This window comes from Columba livia, chromosome 7 (assembly GCF_036013475.1).
Source record: "Columba livia isolate bColLiv1 breed racing homer chromosome 7, bColLiv1.pat.W.v2, whole genome shotgun sequence".
Taxonomy (NCBI): Eukaryota; Metazoa; Chordata; class Aves; order Columbiformes; family Columbidae; genus Columba; species Columba livia.
In genome coordinates, this window is record NC_088608.1 from 30509721 (window position 1) to 30529963 (window position 20243).

Sequence of the window (20243 nt, forward strand, 5' to 3'; positions counted from 1 at the left end):
TATGAAGCTGTTTTCCGAGTTTGCGATCCTTCTTTTAGTAGAGAAAATTATATAACTTGTGGCAAGGACAGCAAATTGAAATAATCTGACAAATCCGTGACATCTGGTTAAAGACTTCATAAATTTGAAGCTTGCATTGTTTAATTTTTGGACACCTATTTACGGTATAATTTTTACTTCTGAAATTGTATAAAGACTTTAAAGTGTGTTCAGAATAGATCTTCTGTGGCACATGTTTGCTGCTGTAAGAATATTGAAGCAACTATTTAATATCTAAGTGATACTGTGGATGTTGCTGCATTTATTTTCACTGTAAATTCCTCTTGTAGTACTATAGATATGATATTTTAATAAAATAAGTATTTTTGTGGAAAAATTAGCAAATGTGGGAGTGTTGGTGTTAGGGTAGTACGTTAGCATACATCATGATGATCATGTACTGCTGGTAGGAGTTTTAGAAACTTAAAATAATGACTCTTTTTTTTTTTTTTTCTTGGCTACCGTTTCTTTTTCAGGTATGTAAAACTTCACTGAGTTTCTCTCCTTTTTTCCCCCGTAGTTGCATGTGATGTTTGTTAACTCCTTTTTTTTTCCTCTCCCTATCTAAACTTAGTTTGGAAATACTATTAGAAGTTCCATGTGTCTCTATATATGCAGCACTTTGCACAATAGTGAAATCCTAATGAGTATGTGTAAAGTTGTGTTTGACTACTAGAATAATCGCCATCCAGTAGAAAGTATGCTGCCTGTAGTAACAGATGGTCATAATGTTCTCTTGGATGTAGGTAATAGTGTGTTAGTTCACTTAAATGTAACGTGTTTTAGAATTTAAGAGTAATTTGTTTATATGTAATTTTTCTCTCTTTTTATTACACTGCTTTCCCAGCAAGGACAAGTTTGGAAGGTTTGCAAAGCTTTTCACCTTCCCTTTGCCCGCTTGCCCGCTTTCAGAATCGGTCTCATACTCCATGACTTCTGTCTCTGCAGTCCACAACTCGGTCATAGAAATCAATGTGGAGAAGTTTTGAAATGAGCTGTCATTTGAGTTCACTATGTTGCGTAGAAACGCCTAGCATGTGATTTAGTTTTGCATGAGACACGAAACTCCTTTGCAAATCCCTATGAGGACTGTAAAACTAAATAAATATTTGAGAGAAAATACAATTTGAGCACAAATTTTGTCATGTAAGTAACCCTGCTTTTAGTGTGTTGCTCTAAACTAAATGGTGTAGCATGGCTCACTAGTCAGAGTAGCGGAGGAGGAGTCGTGTGTCTGACAGCATGCTCTGGAGCTGGCAAAAGTAGGTGCTTCGTCAGTCCTTTATCCACAGAAGCTGTTCTGAGATGTCTACGTAAGATATTTAAATAGAGACCTAACACTTAGTTGCGACCTCTATACAAATTAAAATTTAATGAAATTTCTTGATTGCTGCTTTTAAAGCACAGCCTATGCTGTTACAGGAGTAAAGAAAAGGGACAAAACTTGAGTTCTTAGTCTAGGGAAGTAGGATACTTCACGCAAGTACTGGTGGTTTTATTGTGGCATGGAAAATTGTCTTGCAGTTAAGTTTGAAGAAAAATTAAATGCAGGTTGGTGGTGGGGCTTTTAGTTTTGTTTAATAAAGGATAGTTTAATCAACTAATGTGCTCAGCACTGTCCTCCACAGATGATGACATGATTGAATTTTCTAACAGTTTATTAACTTCAGATGATACAACACTACCTCAAACCAGGAATAGCATTAAAAAGAAACCATTCTTTTTCCTCCTTCTTTTAGGATTGAGTTTTTTCCCTCACTGCTGTTCTGCACTAACTGCTTTGATACTTCCATGCATCTTTTTCAGTAGAAGAGCATCTCTGTACTGTTTCCCATTGCATATTTCAGCTGTGACAGTCCCTGCACTTTGCCTTTCATTTTATCACCTGCTCACTAAAAACAAACAAACAAAGAGAGAATCTTTCTATAAAATTGTGTCGTCAGATTTGCAACTATCGCTTAGCTTTAGACCGATTGTTGTGTTTTTACTTCATTTTTTATTGTATTTTTTTATAGGCATGCGGTGACCCCAAAGCCAAACCATCCTATCTTATTGACAAAAACCTGGAATCTGCTGTCAAATTCATAGTCAGGAAGTTTCCAGCAGTAGAAACACGCAACAACAATGTAAGTAACTAAATGGCTAAATAAGTATTTTTCTTAATACCCTTCAGCACTTGTTGCTCAAATCCGTAAGGTTCTGTATGTTCTTGTAGAGCATCTGACGCTGACAGTTATGATTGGAATATAGTTGTTAATTCAAGTGTCTGACACTTTAGAAACAATATTCTCTCTATGGAGATAATTCTATGGTAATTCTGGATTGGTTTTGTTAGGGTAGGACACTTTCTGTTTTTCTCTCTTTTGTTCAGTTTCAAAGAATTGCCAATGGGAAATGATTGTTGAAAAAATCATGCCTTACTTTGATAACAGAAATTCTTGTGACCAGGCTGATGGCAGAAGATGGAAGTTGCATAACTATTTCTGATGAGACCTAATCAGCAGTTGGTGAAAAGGCACCTGACTGTAAAGCAGGCGAGTGTGTTTGTACTTCACAGGTGCCTGTACCTTCCAGGTGGCCTTACCAAGGGGGTCAATCCCTGTGGAAATAAAAAATGTTTTAGTACATAAGGAGAAACCTTGTGAAATACAAAAATACATAAATATAATTGTTTCCTCTTCAGATACAGTGACTTCAGTTGCAGTAGCAAATTATTTTTCATCCTTCTGAGTGATCCAGTATTGCTGAATTTGACTTTGTAGCCTTTTAGAGATAATTAAGATTATTAGATTACAGGTAGGCTTTTTGGCAGGGGATGGACACTTGTTTCTCTTTTTCAATTTGAAAGTCAAGGGAGAGATTTTTGTTTTACCTGCTTATATTTCTTTCCAAAGGTAGAAAATGGAGGTAGGTGTTGGGTTTGCATGTTCCCTGCATGCAACTACTTGCATGTGTGCTTGAGAGGTTTAGGCTTGCTTTAAGCATTCAGGTTTCTGCAGAATGGTGGTGGTAACATTAGTGGGAATAATTAGTTTACAGTGCCTTCTAGAATCCTTATGTCTTCAGTAAGACCAATGAAAGAAAATTAGAAAAAACTTTCCCCTATGGAGGAAACTATTTCAGTAACGATGCTTCCTCATGTTAAAATTTGGTCATGTTTTGTAGTGTTTAGTATTGCTCATCTTTGTATTAATTTGATTGTGGTAGTAACAAATATGACAAATTCTTTATCAAAGTTATGTAACAACAGTAAACCTGTTAAACCATGTTTGGTCAATGCTTCATTTTTCTCTAAATTCAGTGGCAGATCTGCTGTTAAAAGATAAATAAATAGAATTTAAGATAAATAAATAGAATTTATTTAATGCAGTTGCATGTACACTTGATACGTCTTCCGGTTGTTGACTATGAATTTGGAGCTTAACTAATGATAGATCTTTAAAGATACTGTGAGATTTATGGAAAGAGATCAAAGCTAACTTGATATGTTTTGACAATCACAGGGTCTAAAGTGGGACACACTCATAATGTTTTGTCATTGCCTTGTGTTTATTTACCATGAGCCAGGCCGGACTGTGTTTATTAAGCACAATTATCAAAAGCCCTACCACCTCCATGTATGAGCACAGTTTAAAGTAGGGATTTGGAGTTGTAGCAGTAGGCAGCTGGGGTTTCCCTCCCTGCGGTTAGAGCTGACAGCAGTTTGCTTGTCTTCGTTGTTTACAGAAGTTTTCTTCTAAAGTGTTGTATCTCCCAAAACAAACCTTTACCCATAGCAGGTACCTAATGAGACAAAAGCCACGTGATGTGCAGAGAACATTCTGGTTTGATGTAAGGTGTTTTTTTTTCAATTTTTGTAAACTATAGCTTCAAGAAGGCATAACCATGTAGCTCCTGGTCAGCAATGTATTCCTCTCCTCCCTCTTCCTTTGCCTCCCTCCCTGCTGGCCAACAATCAGCTCACCATGTACTGGGAGGGTCCACCAGTGAGTTCCTCCAGTAGGGAAGTGGGTGGTCAGAGATTTGGAAGAGCAAGAAGCTTCTTGGAGCAAGGACACATCAGTCAAAGGATTATTGCAGGGGAAATAGTGGGGAAGTCATAAACTGTACTTCCTCCTTGCAGTGAAGATCGAGGACAGTCTTTCAGGGGGGTGCTGTGGATTTTGTGTGTTCAACTGCAGCAGCTGCTGTAGCTTAGCACTGTGCAGTTATTATAGTAGCACCTGTTGACATGTCAGTAGGTGATGTTGCTGAAGAAGTTTGCATTTGGTGAGAGAAGCAGCAGTGCCTGCTTTTGAGTTTCTCTTTTTTTTTAACCTATTGTTAGCTGCTAGTTTGTTTTTCTCGGGTGCCATCATTTACAGTGCTCTGTATCTCAGAGGTGAACAACATGTTTTATTGAAGAGTATGAGCAGTCTCTGCTGTATTCAGAAAGGTGTCTGATCTTGAAAAGCCTGCACTTTTAGAACTTTAGAAACAAGTGATTCTGTTAGGTTTACTATTGATAGCTTTTACATCTTTATTCACAAAAATGCAGCTCCTGGTTTTGTTTTTCCTTCAGTGTTTGGCATGCTGAGTCAGTCAGACTAGAGCGATGTCTGACAATTGCCGATTTTCAATATTGTAGCAAGAGTGAAAATTTATGAACAGTTCAAACAAAAATGAAATGCCCGATGAATCCTTGTTGGCCAGGCTGAAAAACGAAATGAGTAGTTCATCTTCCAAGTATCGATTATAGATAATTCTGGACCTTCTCAGTTCATAACTCACTCTCTCCTGTCATCCGAGGGCAGTCACTGTGATCTCTTACACTTGCCTTTTCTTCTCCAGTCACCATTGTGAGCCATATAACCTTGAAAATGTGCAGTTTAAAGACTGAGCTCTTAGATCAACCGTTAATTATGTTGGTCAGCAATGTAGTGTTGCTTAATAGTGCACACAACTCCTGCAAAAGGAGGGAATATATGTAAACAAAAAATGTGATGGATTGACCAAGTGAGAAACAAACATTTTAGACTTCTATTTGAAAAGGAAACTATATAATAATAAAAAGTGTATATCTTCTGTGTTTTGGAAACCTTAGTATTTATATTTGTTTTAAATGACCTTATTAATATTTATAAATATATAAAGGGTGAGTGCCATGAGGATGAAGCCAGGCTCTTCTCGGTGGCAAACAATGATAGGACAAGGGGTAATGGGATCAAGCTGGAACACAAGAGGTTCCACTTAAATTTGAGAAAAAACTTCTTCTCAGTGAGGGTGACAGACACTGGAACAGGCTGCCCAGGGGGGTTGTGGAGTCTCCTTCTCTGGAGACATTCAAAACCCGCCTGGACATGTTCCTGTGTGACCTCACCTAGGTGTTCCTGCTCCAGCAGGGGGATTGGACTGGATGATCTTTTGAGGTCCCTTCCAATCCCAAACATACTGTGATACTGTGAAATTGACTAAAGCTTTACTTTGAAAAACCCTTCTGAATTGGAGAGGGCTTCCAAAAAGCCTTTTAGCACCATCATTCTCAGTCAGAACAGTGATCTGATTGTGCTAGTGTTGACTCAGGGTAACATATATTTTCACCAAATTTCTTGCCTAGTTTCAGATGAAAAATTCTGAATTAAGGGATGCAGAAGCAGCCTGATTTTTCTAGAAGGTTTTTTTGGACCTCATTGTCTTAAAAGGTGCATAGGCAAGGTTCTCACCACAGAGAAATCAAATGAGAATATACTGAACTCCAAAAAAAAATAGTAGGACCTAAATATTACTCTTTTCTCAGTCAAGGCTAATACTTAATGCCATTGTAAAACTAGAATAAAATATTTCATTATGGGGAACTGGAGGTGCCAGCAGAAAAGATGTAGATTTTTCTGTAGATTGTGGAGAGGATCTGAAAAGTCTGCTGCCCGCGCAGGTAAAGCTCTGTGTCCCTATATGGTGGAGTTGGCTCCTCTCTGCTTTCCAAAACACCACATATGGGATGTAGTGAGAATATCTGCCTTCTTTCTTGAGCATATGTTTTTCTTTTACTCAGATTGCTCCTGAGCAATTTCTCTGTAGAAAAACTTCCTGTATTTTTAAATGTCTACCAGGGAAGCTGAGGCTTAGTCATTGCTTAGCAGTAAGCAGAACAGTGAAACATTACTCAGAAGTTGGTAAGTGTATGGTTAGTGGGAGAAACATCCATGTTTTCCACATATTGCTAGTCTTTATTTTTAGTAGCTGTCTTCCAAGTATTGTTTATATCAATTCCATTGTGTTTTGTATTGACTACACATTTAATTTCTTAGGAGATAATATTTTGGGAGGTAATTTCCTTGATTAAATTGTAATAATTTTTTGCATTATTACATCAGCAGGGACTGGAAACAAGATCATATGAGAGTAGGGTGCAAGCAGTGTGAGCATTTCCAGCGCTGCTTGGATAAGGATCTGTAGATATAAATTAATTCACTGCACATTGTATTTAATTTTACTTCATGGCTGCGATGGCTTTTTCCTTTTAGATGCCAGTGTGTATGTTTGCTCGGCTTACTGTGGCTTTCACAGTTTCACTTCATAGTGAGCTGGTTGCATAGCAAATTAGCTGGATGGTGGGAGGGGTGGTGTGGGCACAGCGTGGCTGGACCGCCTTGGCCAGAGCTTATTAGAAGACATTAATGCATGCTTTTGTTAAGCGCTTTCTTCTATAATTATTGATATATGCACTTTATAACCAATCCTGAATTTTAAGTTGTGATAGGTACTTGCAATAATTAGCCTTTTTCAAAATACTTCACAAAATACAAATAATAATTTGCTTTCTGAAGGGGTACTACTGTGCCAAAAGCAAAATGTCTTGTTTCCGATCAAGCTTTTAATATTGTGTTTTGCACAGTGCTAGTGAAGATAATTTAGAAATTCTCTTCTGAGGAAAAATCCAGGTCTCAGCCATGCTGCCTTATGTATTGGTAATTCTTTTTCTCTGAAAATCTTTTGAGGAAACAATAAGGTAATAAACACCTATGGCAGCTGATTTCTTAAGATTAACTTAAGGAAGGTAACTTAACTCATGAAATTCAGTAAACCTTTTTCCCCAGCTTTCTGGAGTTCTAGACCTCTTGTCTGGGAGACTCAATTTTTCATACACCTTATTGCTTAGTTAAGCAATAAAACCCCAGCTCCCTGTATTTCAGCAGAAAACTAACTGGGTTCCTGGCCATGAAGACTAAAATCTTTTTGAGGTAAGAGGATGCTGTGCTTTGCTTGCACAGCTGCCTGTTCAGCTCTGCTTGCCGTTGCTCAAGGAACTTACAGTGCCGAAGGGACTGCCAGTGAGATTGGTTTTCCAGAACTCACTGAGGCAGTAATTTAGTTTATTTAGTATTTAGTAATTTAGTTACCCTGCATGAGTAAGCCACATGACAAGTAACTAGTCTCTGATCAGCTTTGTACGAGCACTTAAGGGGTTTTTTTAATGCTTGAGAATGGGATATACTAATGATAGTTTATTTCAGAAGAAACTGCAAAATACCTGCAACAAATAACAATTTTATTTAAATTGTTACTAAAAATCATTCAGAATGGAAATTGCTCTGCTGGTGTCTTGCTCTGATACAACCATACCTACTAGTTTGTGCACAGTAGCATGTCTGGTGTTTTCAGTTGTTACCTGCATAAGACTGACTTCGCAGCTTAAGATAACTTATGCTATAATGTAATCAGACAATAGCACATAAATTTTTACAGCCTAACAGTCATTTGAAAGTAAGCATTTTTAATATTTCTATAGCAATTCCAAAAAGAACATGAAATCTTGGATTGTCTTTAAAACGTTTCACCAAACAGAACTGTCATAATGTAATTTATCTTTTCTCAAAATCGTAGTACCATCAGCTGCGATGTTTATACTCATGGCTTAACCCTTGGTTGTGCATGAATTTGAGATGGAGTAACGTCCAACTACAATTTCATTTTTGTTATTATTTGTAATAAATCATTGTATTATACTGCTATAAGTCAAATCAGCCCATGAGTCACTTTCTAAGGTAAACCAAACTGGTCATGTGCTCACTCCTATTGCTTAATAGCATATGTAATACCTGCAGAGGGGTGAGTGTGTGTCATACTTAACCTGTTTGCTTTGTTCATTAAAACCGAAATCCTCTTTCAATATGATGATTGACAACTTCAGAGCTTGGCAATTTAAAACAAACAGAGAAAAAAACGAACCTCAAAACAAAAAGAGAAGGAAGAACCTCCAGTTGTTAATACCTAAAACGTATTTTAGTTACACACTGTTAACAAAGCGGCATGTCAAAATTAGTTTTCATGCATGTTAAATGAATAGTTCTTTCATGATCTCGTGACACTAATGTAAGTATGCAAGCAGCTAGAGACGTATGTCCAAAACATTTTATCTATAGAACAGCACAACCTTTTAGGCTGTTAGAAATTTGAAATAAGAAAACCAAGGACACATTCATCATTCTGCAGTTAGTTTACAGAATTCAGAACTGGTTTTCTTCATTTGATTAGTTCTTTCTCTCTCTCTCTCTCTCCTCACCATTCTGCTATGGATTTTGTAGACACAGAACTTTGTTCACATAAATTGAGTTTTTAAAATCTTCACCTAAATATTCTACAGGTGCCAAGTGTAGTGAGTATAATAAATGACAGTAAGAATACTGACAGTGGTTATCTACCCCATCCTCAGAATTTTAACAGTCAGAATTTGTAATACGCTTTTTGGGGCTTATATTGCATCTAGTAAGATTAAATTGATGGCGTTTGCTCTGAGGATATTGTAATATCTCTTGTGTTGGTTTGTGGAAAACAAATACAAGTGTTAAATGCTTGCAGGAAAAATATCACACTGACAGAAGGAGAAAATTCCCCTGCCTACTGTCTGTTCCTGGATCGTGAAATAAGACATTTATTTGCATGCTGTTGCTACCAGTGAAACAAATACGATGAAATAGAGAACTACAGTTATCCTCTGGTTTTCCACACATAAATCTCCCCGAACGCCTCTTCTGGTGTCTCGTATTCTTCCTGTGCCTTCACGTTAAATTTGTATTTATTCATACTGTTAAAAAGCTAGTGTCTGTGTCATTTTTCTCTTGTCTCTGAGCATTGTGTTCACGTAAGCTTCTAGTGAGGCTCTCTTGCACTTTCTGGTTTGTGTCTCATTTCCTTTAATGTACTTTCTCTGTGTACATCATCAGTTGTGTAAAGATTTTTGAGGGTTTAATATGAGGAAGGAAAGGCACAAAACAACTTGCTAAAGGTCAGTTCCTTCTCTTGTAGATCACATACTTGACAAAGTGTCGGCTTCACTCTCTGGAATTTAGAATCCTAATTTATAAATAATTTTCAAATATGTTTGGAGATGTAGTATTTTTTAATAGACAAAATAAATTACTTTGGAATTTATTTTTTTTAATCTTTCAATATTATGCTAATATTTGTGCAGCTTTTCATGTGTCTTAAATTCAACTCACTTTGTTCAGCCAAAATACTGTTGTTCTCTGGTATAATCTGTACTTCAAGTTCTTTAAGAATAAATAAAACACATCTAACCAATCAACAAGGCATGGTTAGCTATAGTGAAAATAATCTTTTGATGCTAGTAATATTTTAAAAGTTATTTCTTCATCTTATCCTATTATAAAACTTCCATCAACTATTGGAAACAAAAATGTTTGCAATTAAATGAGAATTACAGGCCAATGAAGATAGCCTCAAACCAAATCCAAAAATGATACAGCACCAGCTATTTCTAAACAGCTGTTAGGAAATTAGTAATGGAAATTTTTGTTGCAGTGGGTGTGGAAGGCGTTACACCCACATTCCTGAGTGATAAAAATGCAAACAAATATCCACGACCCTCCGTGCTGTAAGCTGCACTTTACATCGCCGTTCTGTCAGTGCTGGATGAAGTGAACTGTTCTCACCAAACTGATTTAACTGGGATTGCACTTGATACATAGTTTTACTTTTATACTAATATTTTAAATAAAAGTTTACTAATACCCTTGACACTCAGAGTCGGACAAATGATCACTTTAACTCTGTGCAGAAGTTTTAACATCATTTAAGTATAAATGTTTCTGGGAACACAAGTAGCTAGTTAACAATGAACAGCAGTGATTCCTTAATTCTTGGTTGAGTATAATGAATACATCCTTATATTCTCTTATTTGATGTACAGCTTCGTAGAATTACTTAAATAAATAAATATTTCTCTTGCAAGTATAGTTTCCAGCACTGTCTCCCTTTTTGCCATATCTCCCCACTTCATGTATTGTGGTTTTGAAATTGTGGTGTCCCTCAGAAGTGGACACCAGTGCCATTTTTTAATACTAAACGTAGATGTTGCATACAACAAGCTATAATCTTGGTCTCCCATAGCATTGCACCTTGCTCAGTACGAATCAGTACCGTGGTAGGAAGATGCTGATAGTTGACCCGAAGGTTTGTTTGCTGGAGCTCCAGCCTCTGCTGGACCGTGCTGGGGCCTTTGTTCACTCAGCACAAGGCAGCTCTGGTTCAAGGGGCACACTGGGAAAGGTAATAGCAAGTTCATACTGAGGATCAAAATATGATTCGTAGGACTTGCATTTGAAAACAGATTTTGTACAGCAGCAGTTCAAATGGAAATAACCTATTTTTTAGTGTGTGAGATTATCAGATGTTACAGAATGAACACATGTACATACACCCATTATTCATTTAAGTCCCAGCTGATGACTATGTGAAAGAAACTTAAATAGGGCACGCATTCAAACTTGTACCTTCAAAGTTAAAGAGTTTAAGAGTAGGCAGGAGTATTTTATAATGTAGCCATTCCAATTTGTTCATATCTCTGTATATGCCTATCTTCTTTGGCTATAATGGAAGTCTTATGGCGTAAGGCTTCTAAAAATCATAGTCGCCTCTAAAAATTCAGAGGAAAGGAGCAAATATTGTCTTATATATGACAAAGTGGTGCAGGCAGTCTGGTTTTTGCATTTAGTGGACTTTTAGTGGTTTTCATAAAACTGAGAGGACAGAGCACAGTTTTATAAAGAGAGGGAGATGAACTGTGTTCAGGTCTAACATCTCACGTGAAAATGAGCTAACCAATTTGAAACAATTTTATTTAATCTTTCTTATAATTGATTGCTCTTGCTGAGAAGAAAACCCTATTTAGCTTCATCAGTCTTTAATTTAAAATCTTGCAGCTTTTGGAGGGCACTTTTTCCTACTGAGTGTTATGATTGCTTTAACTCATTTCAGTTCCTATATCAGGAAAGAGACTTAATTAGTTGCTGGATATTGCAAGTTAAATAATTGGATTTTTGCCATGCTGTGAGACTGTAATACATAGATAAACAGAATGGTTGTTCAGTAACAGCCACCTTTTTGTGTGTTCTAAATCGTAATTGTTTAAACGATCTGTCTGATTTCTCCAGAAAATTTTGAAAAATATGGAAATTAAGTGGTATTTTGTTGGATTTATTTTTTTTTTAAACAGACATATGAAGTATTTTATGCCTTTGTATTCGCATTTGCCTCTTCCATTTTATCCACCAGTGTCTAATGCCAGTGTTTTGCTTCTTTTTTGTTTCCTTATTTTGTTGCTTTTGTTTGAATGTATTATTGTCTTTATATGGAACTGGTCAAAGAACCGTTACTGTATTTTATGTTTGTATCTACATTTTATTTTGCATGCTTAACGTGGCTTTGCCTGGATATTCTTTTTGGTAAGTTCAGAATTTAAAAGCATAATGTTTTTCTGTAGTAAAGTTTGTAACCTGCCACCTTCTTTTCTCCCACTTAAGTAACGTCATTATTTTTTTGTCATACTGATTTGTGGTCATGTACTGTTTGCTTTTGCTAATTATACATAACACTGTTTTCCTAACTACCCATTTTCATCTCTAGCTGAGTAAACAATATGACTTTGGTACTAATGTGTACTAATTTGACTTTTATCTTCCAAGTATAGTCAGCAGCTGTTCAAATGGTCTGTTTTGAGAACTCTGTGTTGTGTTTGAGACACACAGAACCTCAGTCTTAGAAAATCATGTTAAGGCTTCTTTGCATAGCCTGGTGGTTACTCTGCGCTTCACAGGTTTTGTTTTTCAGCAGTCTTCTCAAGAGCTTCTAAGAACAGTGTGAATGTTTATGCTCTCTTTTAGCAACAGCTTGCTCAGCTCCAGAAAGAAAAGTCAGAGATTCTGAAGAACCTGGCGTTATACTACTTCACGTTTGTTGATGTCATGGAATTTAAGGTAAGGTATTGCAAATATGTCAGTTGTTCTGTTACATCAGGTTTCTGTCTTTATATTTATTAAATAGTACTATATAGCTGAACTTGTAGCTCGGTTATTTTAAAAAATAAATCAGCATAATCCTCATCACTAAGCAGGGCTCATTTGGAGAGCTTTAAACTAGACTCGAAGGGGGATGGGGTTGTAGCCTGGCTTGCATCAGTAGGGCATCACTCCAGAGTTCATGAGGGCTGGGAGGCCTCCCATACCCCTGGGGTGAAATCGGTGTGCTCACCTCGCTCTCTGAAATGCCTGTACACCAATGCGTGCAGCACGGGGAGTAAGCAGGAGGAGTTAGAAACCTGTGTTGGGGCCAGAGATTATGACCTAGTGGCAATTACAGAGACATGGTGGGGCAGCTCACATGACTGGAATGTGGTCATGGATGGCTATGTCCTTTTCAGGAAAGACAGGCCAGCCAGGCATGGTGGTAGAGTTGCTCTTTATGTGAGAGAGCAACTACAATGTATTGAGTATTGTTCAGGCATGGATGAGGAGCGAGTTGAGAGTTTGTGGGTGAAAGTTAAGGGGCAGGCTGGTGGGGGTGATACTGTTGTGGGCGTCTCTTACAGGCCACCAGGTCAGGGTGAGGAAGTTGATGAGGCCTTCTACAGACAGCTGAGAGCAGCCTCACAGTCACAGGCCCTGGTTGTGGTGGGGGATTTTAACTTTCCTGATTGTTGGAAGGACTACTCAGCCAGTCAGTCACAGTCTAGGAGGTTCCTCCAGTGCCTTGACAGTAACTTTCTGATGCAAAGGGTGGAGGACCCAACTAGAAGAGGTGAACTGCTGGATCTCATCCTCACTAACAAGGAGAGGCTGATTGAAGCAGTAAAGGTTGAGGGCTGCCTTGGTTGCAGCAACCATGAGATGGTGGAGTTCAGGATCTCATGTGGCAGGAGCAGGATAGTAAGCAGAATTGCAACCCTGGATTTCAGCAGGGCAAACTTTGGTGTTTTCAGGCAATTACTAGGGGAAATCCCGTGGGTAAGGCTGCTTGAAGGTAAAGGGGCCCAAGATAGTTGGTTAGTGTTCAGGGACTGTTTCTACCGGGCACCAGATCAGAGCATCCCAACACGTAGGAAGTCAAGGAAGGGAGCCAGGAGACCTGTGTGGTTAAACAGGGAACTGCTGGGTATGCTCAAGTGGAAGAGGAGAGTTTATAGATCATGGAAGGAGGGGAGAATATCAGGCTGTTGTCAGAGGGTGTAGGGAGGCAACTAGGAAAGCTAAGGCCTCCTTAGAATTAAACCTGGCAAGAGGGGTCAAGGACAACAGGAAGAGCTTTTTCCAATACATGGCAGATAAAACTAACACCAGAGGCAATGTAGGCCCACTGATGAATGAGGTGGGTGCCCTGGTGACAGAAGATACAGAGAAGGCAGAGTTACTGAATGCCTTCTTTGTCTCTGTCTACTCTGCCAGAGGCTGTCCTGAGGAGCCCCGTGCCGCTGAGGCCCCAGAGGAAGGCAGGACAATGGAGGAGTTTGCCTTGGTTGATGTGGACTGGGTTAGGGAGCAGTTAGGCAGTCTGGACATCCATAAATCCATGGGTCCGGATGGGATGCACCCGTGGGTGCTGAGGTCATTGCTGGACCGCTCTCCATCATATTTGCCAAGTCTTGGGAAACGGGAGAGGTCCCTGAGGACTGGAGGAAGGCAAACGTCACTCCAGTCTTCAAAAAGGGCAAGAGGGAGGACGCAGGTAACTATAGACTGGTCAGCCTCACCTCCATCCCTGGGAGACTGATGGAACGACTTATCCTTGGTGCCATCTCAAGGCATATCAAGGATAAGACGGTCATTAGGGGCAGTCAACATGGCTTCACCAAGGGGAAGTCATGCTTGACCAACCTCATTGACTTTTATGAGGACATAACAAGATAGATGGGTGATGGCAGAGTGGTGGACGTGATCTACCTTGACTTGAGTAAGGCATTTGACACAGTCTCCCACAGCATCCTTACAGCTAAACTGAGGAAGTGTGGTCTGGATGACTGGGTAGTGAGGTGGACTGGGAACTGGCTGAAGGGAAGAAGCCAGAGAGTTGTGGTCAATGGGGCAGGGTCCAGTTGGAGGCTTGTATCTAGTGGAGTGCCTCAAGGGTCAGTACTGGGGCCTATATTATTCAGTATATTCATAAGTGATTTGGACGAGGGAATAGAGTGATGTTTGCTGATGACACGAAGTTGGGAGGAGTGGCTGACACGCCAGAAGGCTGTGCCACCATCCAGCGAGACCTGGACAGGCTGGAGAGTTGGGCAGGGAAAAATTTAATGAAGTATAACAAGGGAAGGTGTGGAGTCTTGCATCTGGGTAGGAACAACCGCAGGTTCCAGTATAAGCTGGGGAGTGACCTATTAGAGAGCAGTGTAGGGGAAAGGGACCTGGGGGTCCTGGTGGACAGCAGGATGACCATGAGCCAGCACTGGGCCCTTGTGGCCAAGAAGGCCAGTGGCATCCTGGGGTGTAGTAGAAGGGGGGTGGTTATTAGGTCAAGAGAGGTTCTCCTTCCCCTCTACTCCGCCCTGGTAAGACCACATCTGGAATATTGTGTCCAGTTCTGGGCCCCTCAGTTCCAGAAGGACAGGGAACTGCTGGAGAGAGTCCAGCGCAGGGTAACAAAGATGATGGAGTGGAGTACCTCCCTTATGAAGAAAGGCTGAGGGAGCTGGGGCTCTTTAGCTTGGAGGAGGAGAGGTTGAGGGGTGACCTCATTCATGTTTACAGATATATAAAGGGTGAATGTCATGAGGATGGAGCCAGGCTCTTCTTGGTGACAAGCAATGATAGGACAAGGGATAATGGGTTCAAACTGGAACACAAAAGGTTTCACATGAACTTGAGAAGAAACTTCTTCTCACTGAGGGTGACAGACACTGGAACAGGCTGCCCAGGGGGGTTGTGGAGTCTCCTACTCTGGAGACATTCAAAACCCGCCTGGATGCCTTCCTATGTAACCTCATCTGGGTGTTCCTGCTCCGGCAGGGGGGTTGGACTAGATGATCTTTTGAGGTCCCTTCCACTCCCTAACATTCTGTGATTCTGTGATAGTAAAACAATTTACTTCCATCTTTTGAAACTGAAATTATTCCTTTGTTTTTCAAGGACCATGTTTGTGAGCTGCTGAACACTATTGATGTTTGCCAAGTCTTCTTTGATATTGTAAGTTTTGTAGGTTAAACTTTCAAATGCGATGTAAAAATGTTTCCAATAGGAGTCATGCGTGGAAAATTAGAAGAACTTGTTTATGTTAGCCAAAGAAACATGACATCTCTAGTTATAAATGCAAGGGAAATATGAATGTTATCTTTAGATCCGTAACTTGTAGAAATAGCCGGGAATCAGAAGAGAGACCATTTTAAACAGGCTACTTATGGACAGCAGTAACAGTGTTGTCTGTTATCAAACATACAAATTATTCTGTAATTTTTACTTTATTGTATTTGTATCTTAGAGGTTTATTAGAGGTTTACTGTCATCTACATGCTTAAGCCATGTAGACTCACAAAACAGGAATATAACTGTTGTCCACCAAAGAGATCTGTGATAAGGTCACTTCTGGTGTTGGCACCAGCCACCACCAAAAAAAAACCGAACCTTAAAACAAATCATCAAACAGCTTTTAATTTTCTTCTCAGCTTTCTTTTCTAATGTTCATAATGTCACCTTGCTAGTTTTAGTCAGTAGTCTAAATTTTAGCTGACTTAATTTCATACTATGAAAGAAGAGCAGGTATATATCCTGTGGAATGATCTTACCAGGCCAGTGGGGTATGTGTCAGCTTTTTATGACAGAGTCTTACTAAATTATAGTTCGCAGGCAAGACACTTGCTGATTGCTTAGTAACATCCAAGAAAAGCTTTCTTATCAGTCAGCTCATCTGTAACACCAGATCCTGGAAAGATTTATTTGCATGCTTGCTTTCAGAAATGTAAACAGGTCTGGGGATTTGAGTGCATAAATTAACATTATACATGTCTGTATGCAAACAGAAAAAAAGCTGATCGGGGTAGTCCGTTGTATTTTTAAAAAGCTGAAAATTGATGGAAAGGTGAAGAAAATGTTTTATGCTTGTTTTTGAAAGTTTTAGAATGATAATGGACTGTATTTTGTCTCTAGACTGTAAACTTTGATTTAACAAAGAACTACCTAGATTTGATTATAACCTACACAACTCTGATGATATTGCTGTCTCGAATTGAAGAAAGGAAGGCTATCATTGGATTGTATAACTATGCCCATGAAATGACACATGGAGCAAGGTAAAAATCCGTTGTGTTAATGATGTGTACAATAATAATAGTAACAACTCCACCTGAGTGAATTGTTTGTTGTTGTTTTTAGTGACAGAGAATATCCACGCCTTGGCCAGATGATTGTGGATTATGAAAATCCTTTAAAGAAAATGATGGAGGAATTTGTACCTCACAGTAAAGTATGTAACTACTTTTCACAGGCACTCAGTAACCTTACTTGACAGAAGCAGAGATAAAAAAGTAAATATACAAGAGTTTGTTTTGTCGAAGACCATTAGGTATAAATTTTACAGGTGATTTTACTTATAAGGGACACCTGGGGCTGGGGATTGATATCCTGTTAAATAACAAAACCTATAGAAATACAGGAATGCTAAGACTCATCGGTAAGGTTCCATTTCATTCACTATGGATTAGAAATGGATTAAGAATCAGTTATTGTTCTTCTGAGAATAGCTACATCTGTGGTTTGGTTTGCAGTTTGAAGTGTAGGAGACGGCTCATGTTTCTCTGAAACCAGTTTTTTGCTGGTTTACCATCCTAGATGAATGTTGGTTTTTATTTTGTAACCTGAAGGTTTTTGCTTTGCGTTGTCTTTAAACTGGGGATCTTGGAGATCACCGCCGCCTCTTTAATAATATATGCTGTACTCAAAAGCTGACATTGTATACCCTGCTCGGTTGACTTGGCAAAGTTAAATGAACCCAGTTCCTTAAGCGTTTTCTGTACAAACGTTTTCAGGCTTGCATTCTTACACAGCTGGTTGTGCTACAGTTCTGTGATGATTTATCTAGGCTGGGTTTTTGTATGTTGATATCTTGGCAAAGTGACAGAAGCCTCACCGAAGTCAATGTATATCCTGTTACTCACTTCCCTGTTTGTCCAGCAGTCTTGCAACTCTGTTGGAGGAAACTAGGTTGGTTTGATCAGTGCTTGACCAACTTATTTATAAAGGTGCTTGCAAAATGATTGCCTAACAACATTTTGGAATCTTTTGCAGGAGTTAATTACTAAGTTACTGCCTAAAGTTTTAAAGGTTTGGTGTTGTTTTCCTATTTCACAATCTATGTACTGATTGTGTGTTCCTTCTCTAGTCCTCTTGAGATTTTTCTTAAGTTCCATAAACTTTTTAAGATAGTCACTAGAAGTTCAGAGAGTTTTCCAACCACTTCTCTAAGTGCTTTGAAGCAGAATAGTTTTGAATACTTCTCATTTGTCTAAATAATCTGTGATCTTATTTTTTTATACTTTCCTCTGCACAGTTCCTGTCTTGTTAAGGCTTATTTAGCTAAGGATCTCATTTGCAATTAAACTTTTCTTGTCCACATTTTAGCAGAGATGCTTCACTTTTCAGTGTTATCTTTGTTTGTGCTCTTATATTTCATAGTGGACGAATCCTTTCGCTTGAAGAGTTTTGTAAAGGCATTTTTCAGTTTGAGGGCTTTTTTTCTTCTTTATCTTGTGCTAGAGGTATAAATTGGGGTCAGGGATCCCTTCAGGCACTATGCTATAGAAACACAGACTTAGGTTGCACTCTCCAGAACTGCACATTTAAGTTGTCCTTCCATCATCTCACTACTTTGCGGTAAACTGACAGTTGTTTAGTCCTTTAAATTAGCTTCAGCAATGACTTTTTTCTTTTATTTTTTTTTGTTTCCTGAGTGACCTTCTCTGCTGGTGTAATGCTTAGACATGGCTCCCTGGGCAAGCACCAGTACTGATGCAAAAGACAGGGAAAAGACATGGATCCACAGTTAAATGAGCTTAGTCTGCTATGAGGATGTTCCTGCAGACAATATCTGCTCAAAAAAATTAACATTTGCTAGCGAAGAGGAAGGACTTACTAAATGAAGTCACAGAGAAGGGAATAACGCAATAATTGGGATCCTTGAATAAAAAATGAAAATCTGTCAGTTGTACATGAGAGGTTTCTTGTCTCCTGTTGATTTTTTTTTTTCATGTCGTCCAATTCTGAACTTGGAATTTTATAGCTCTAATTAAAAAAAAAAAATCAAACCCTCCTGCTTATCTGCATCCTTCCCTTAGCCTGAAATAGTCTTTTATATGTGAAGTTAACTAGATGCAATGGATTTTAACTTCAAATTTAATTTCAGAACTAGTTCAGTAAGATGTTTTTATTATTGTTAGTAATAACGCTGAGAAGGGAACACACAGTTCACAAAATGAGGTGAATAACTTGAACATTTATCCAAGACGGAGCCTTGAGGGCATCTTTAAACTAATCATTGGTCTTTTATTTATTCGTTTTGTTTTTTCCCCAGTCCCTTTCAGATGCTCTGATTTCACTCCAGATGGTCTATCCTCGACGAAATCTCTCAGCTGACCAGTGGAGAAACGCACAACTACTGAGCCTCATCAGTGCCCCCAGCACAATGCTGAACCCTGCACAGTCAGACACAGTACGGCCTTTTAATTTGCATTATATGATAAAGTTAAGCAGGGTTTTACAGAAAATAACATAGGGGTGTTTAATTTTCTGTTTGATTACCTTTATGTGGCTTTTAATAAGAGAAGTAAATAGGCTGGCTTAGAGAGTGAAATACTTTAGTACGGGGGAAAAGTTTTCTCGCATTAATTAAAGCTTCCGTTGTGTTAGTTCATGCTTTCACCTCCAGTATTTGATAATTGAAAGATGAAGGGAAGCGGTGCTAGCTCTGCAGTGTAGAAGGAAGGAATCCTGGATACTGCCTTGGATGCTTGTGAGCCAACAAACTGAAAATCAGAACTGATTTACCTTGAAAATTTTTACTGTTTGCGTTTACTGCCTCAGTTTTGAAATGAAAGGTCATCACTCTGGAAATATTCACATATGAACAGCTGTCAGGTTATGATTAGTATACATCAAAAGCCCTTTGTTCTTAAATGTTCTTAAATACAATGTGTGTTGAAACTTTTGCCAAAATTTGTTCACCATTTTGTTCATGGTATTGGAGGATATAGAAGAGCATTTAATATTCAGACTCTCCATTTCTAAAGAGATAAAACAATACCCTATTAGTAATCAGCATCAGCCTTTCCTGATTCATCAGCATTTAAGGCTTTATTTTTTTCTAAAAAGCACTTCCCATAAAATGTATTGTCTTGTATATCACTATGTGGCTACAAATTAATGTTTTTTTCAACAGATGCCATGTGAATACCTCTCTTTGGATGCAATGGAAAAATGGATCATTTGTGAGTAAAATATTCTGAAACAGCTCATGGTTCTATTAAAAAAAAGTTAGTTTACATATAAAAGACTCCTTGCTTTTCTGTAATGTACAAAAGCTGTTGCATTCAATTTAGATTGTAGAGAACTTGATTAGATCTCATTTGTATGTATCATACTTTTACATGCAGTGAAGGTAGAGTTCAGGATATGCTGCTGAAATAAAATTTGTCATCGGGTTATTCCAAACTTTGACTAAAAGCGAGGGCTTTAGTCACTCTGATGAAAATAGCTGAGTAGTATCAGCATTAAGTTATTAATGGTACAAAACCCTTGCAAAAAAGACCTCTTCTGGAACAGTGTGGGGTATTTCTCTATTAATATTTAAAACAATGTTATCCATTAAACACTTTATCAATGAACTGTTTAAGAGAAAATATGTAATAATCTCGCTGTTCTCTTATTGTCTTTGTGCATCGGGTT

General features: G+C 38.5%; 1 protein-coding gene across 4 annotated transcripts in view; it reads left to right on the forward strand.

Annotated features, from left to right (window-relative positions):
• Positions 1 to 20243, forward strand: part of NCKAP1 (NCK associated protein 1) — a 63842-nt gene that overhangs the window by 10549 nt on the left and 33050 nt on the right. The window contains exons 2-9 of one of the 4 annotated variants that reach the window (XM_065069052.1): positions 887 to 904; positions 2055 to 2165; positions 12207 to 12293; positions 15441 to 15497; positions 16455 to 16597; positions 16680 to 16770; positions 18874 to 19011; positions 19738 to 19786. In XM_065069052.1, the coding sequence (XP_064925124.1) occupies positions 887 to 904; positions 2055 to 2165; positions 12207 to 12293; positions 15441 to 15497; positions 16455 to 16597; positions 16680 to 16770; positions 18874 to 19011; positions 19738 to 19786 (694 nt within the window). Of the gene's footprint in view, positions 1 to 886; positions 905 to 2054; positions 2166 to 12200; positions 12294 to 15440; positions 15498 to 16454; positions 16598 to 16679; positions 16771 to 18873; positions 19012 to 19737; positions 19787 to 20243 lie in introns of all 4 variants that reach the window. The other 3 variants (XM_065069051.1, XM_065069054.1, XM_065069055.1) reach the window with 3 other exon arrangements.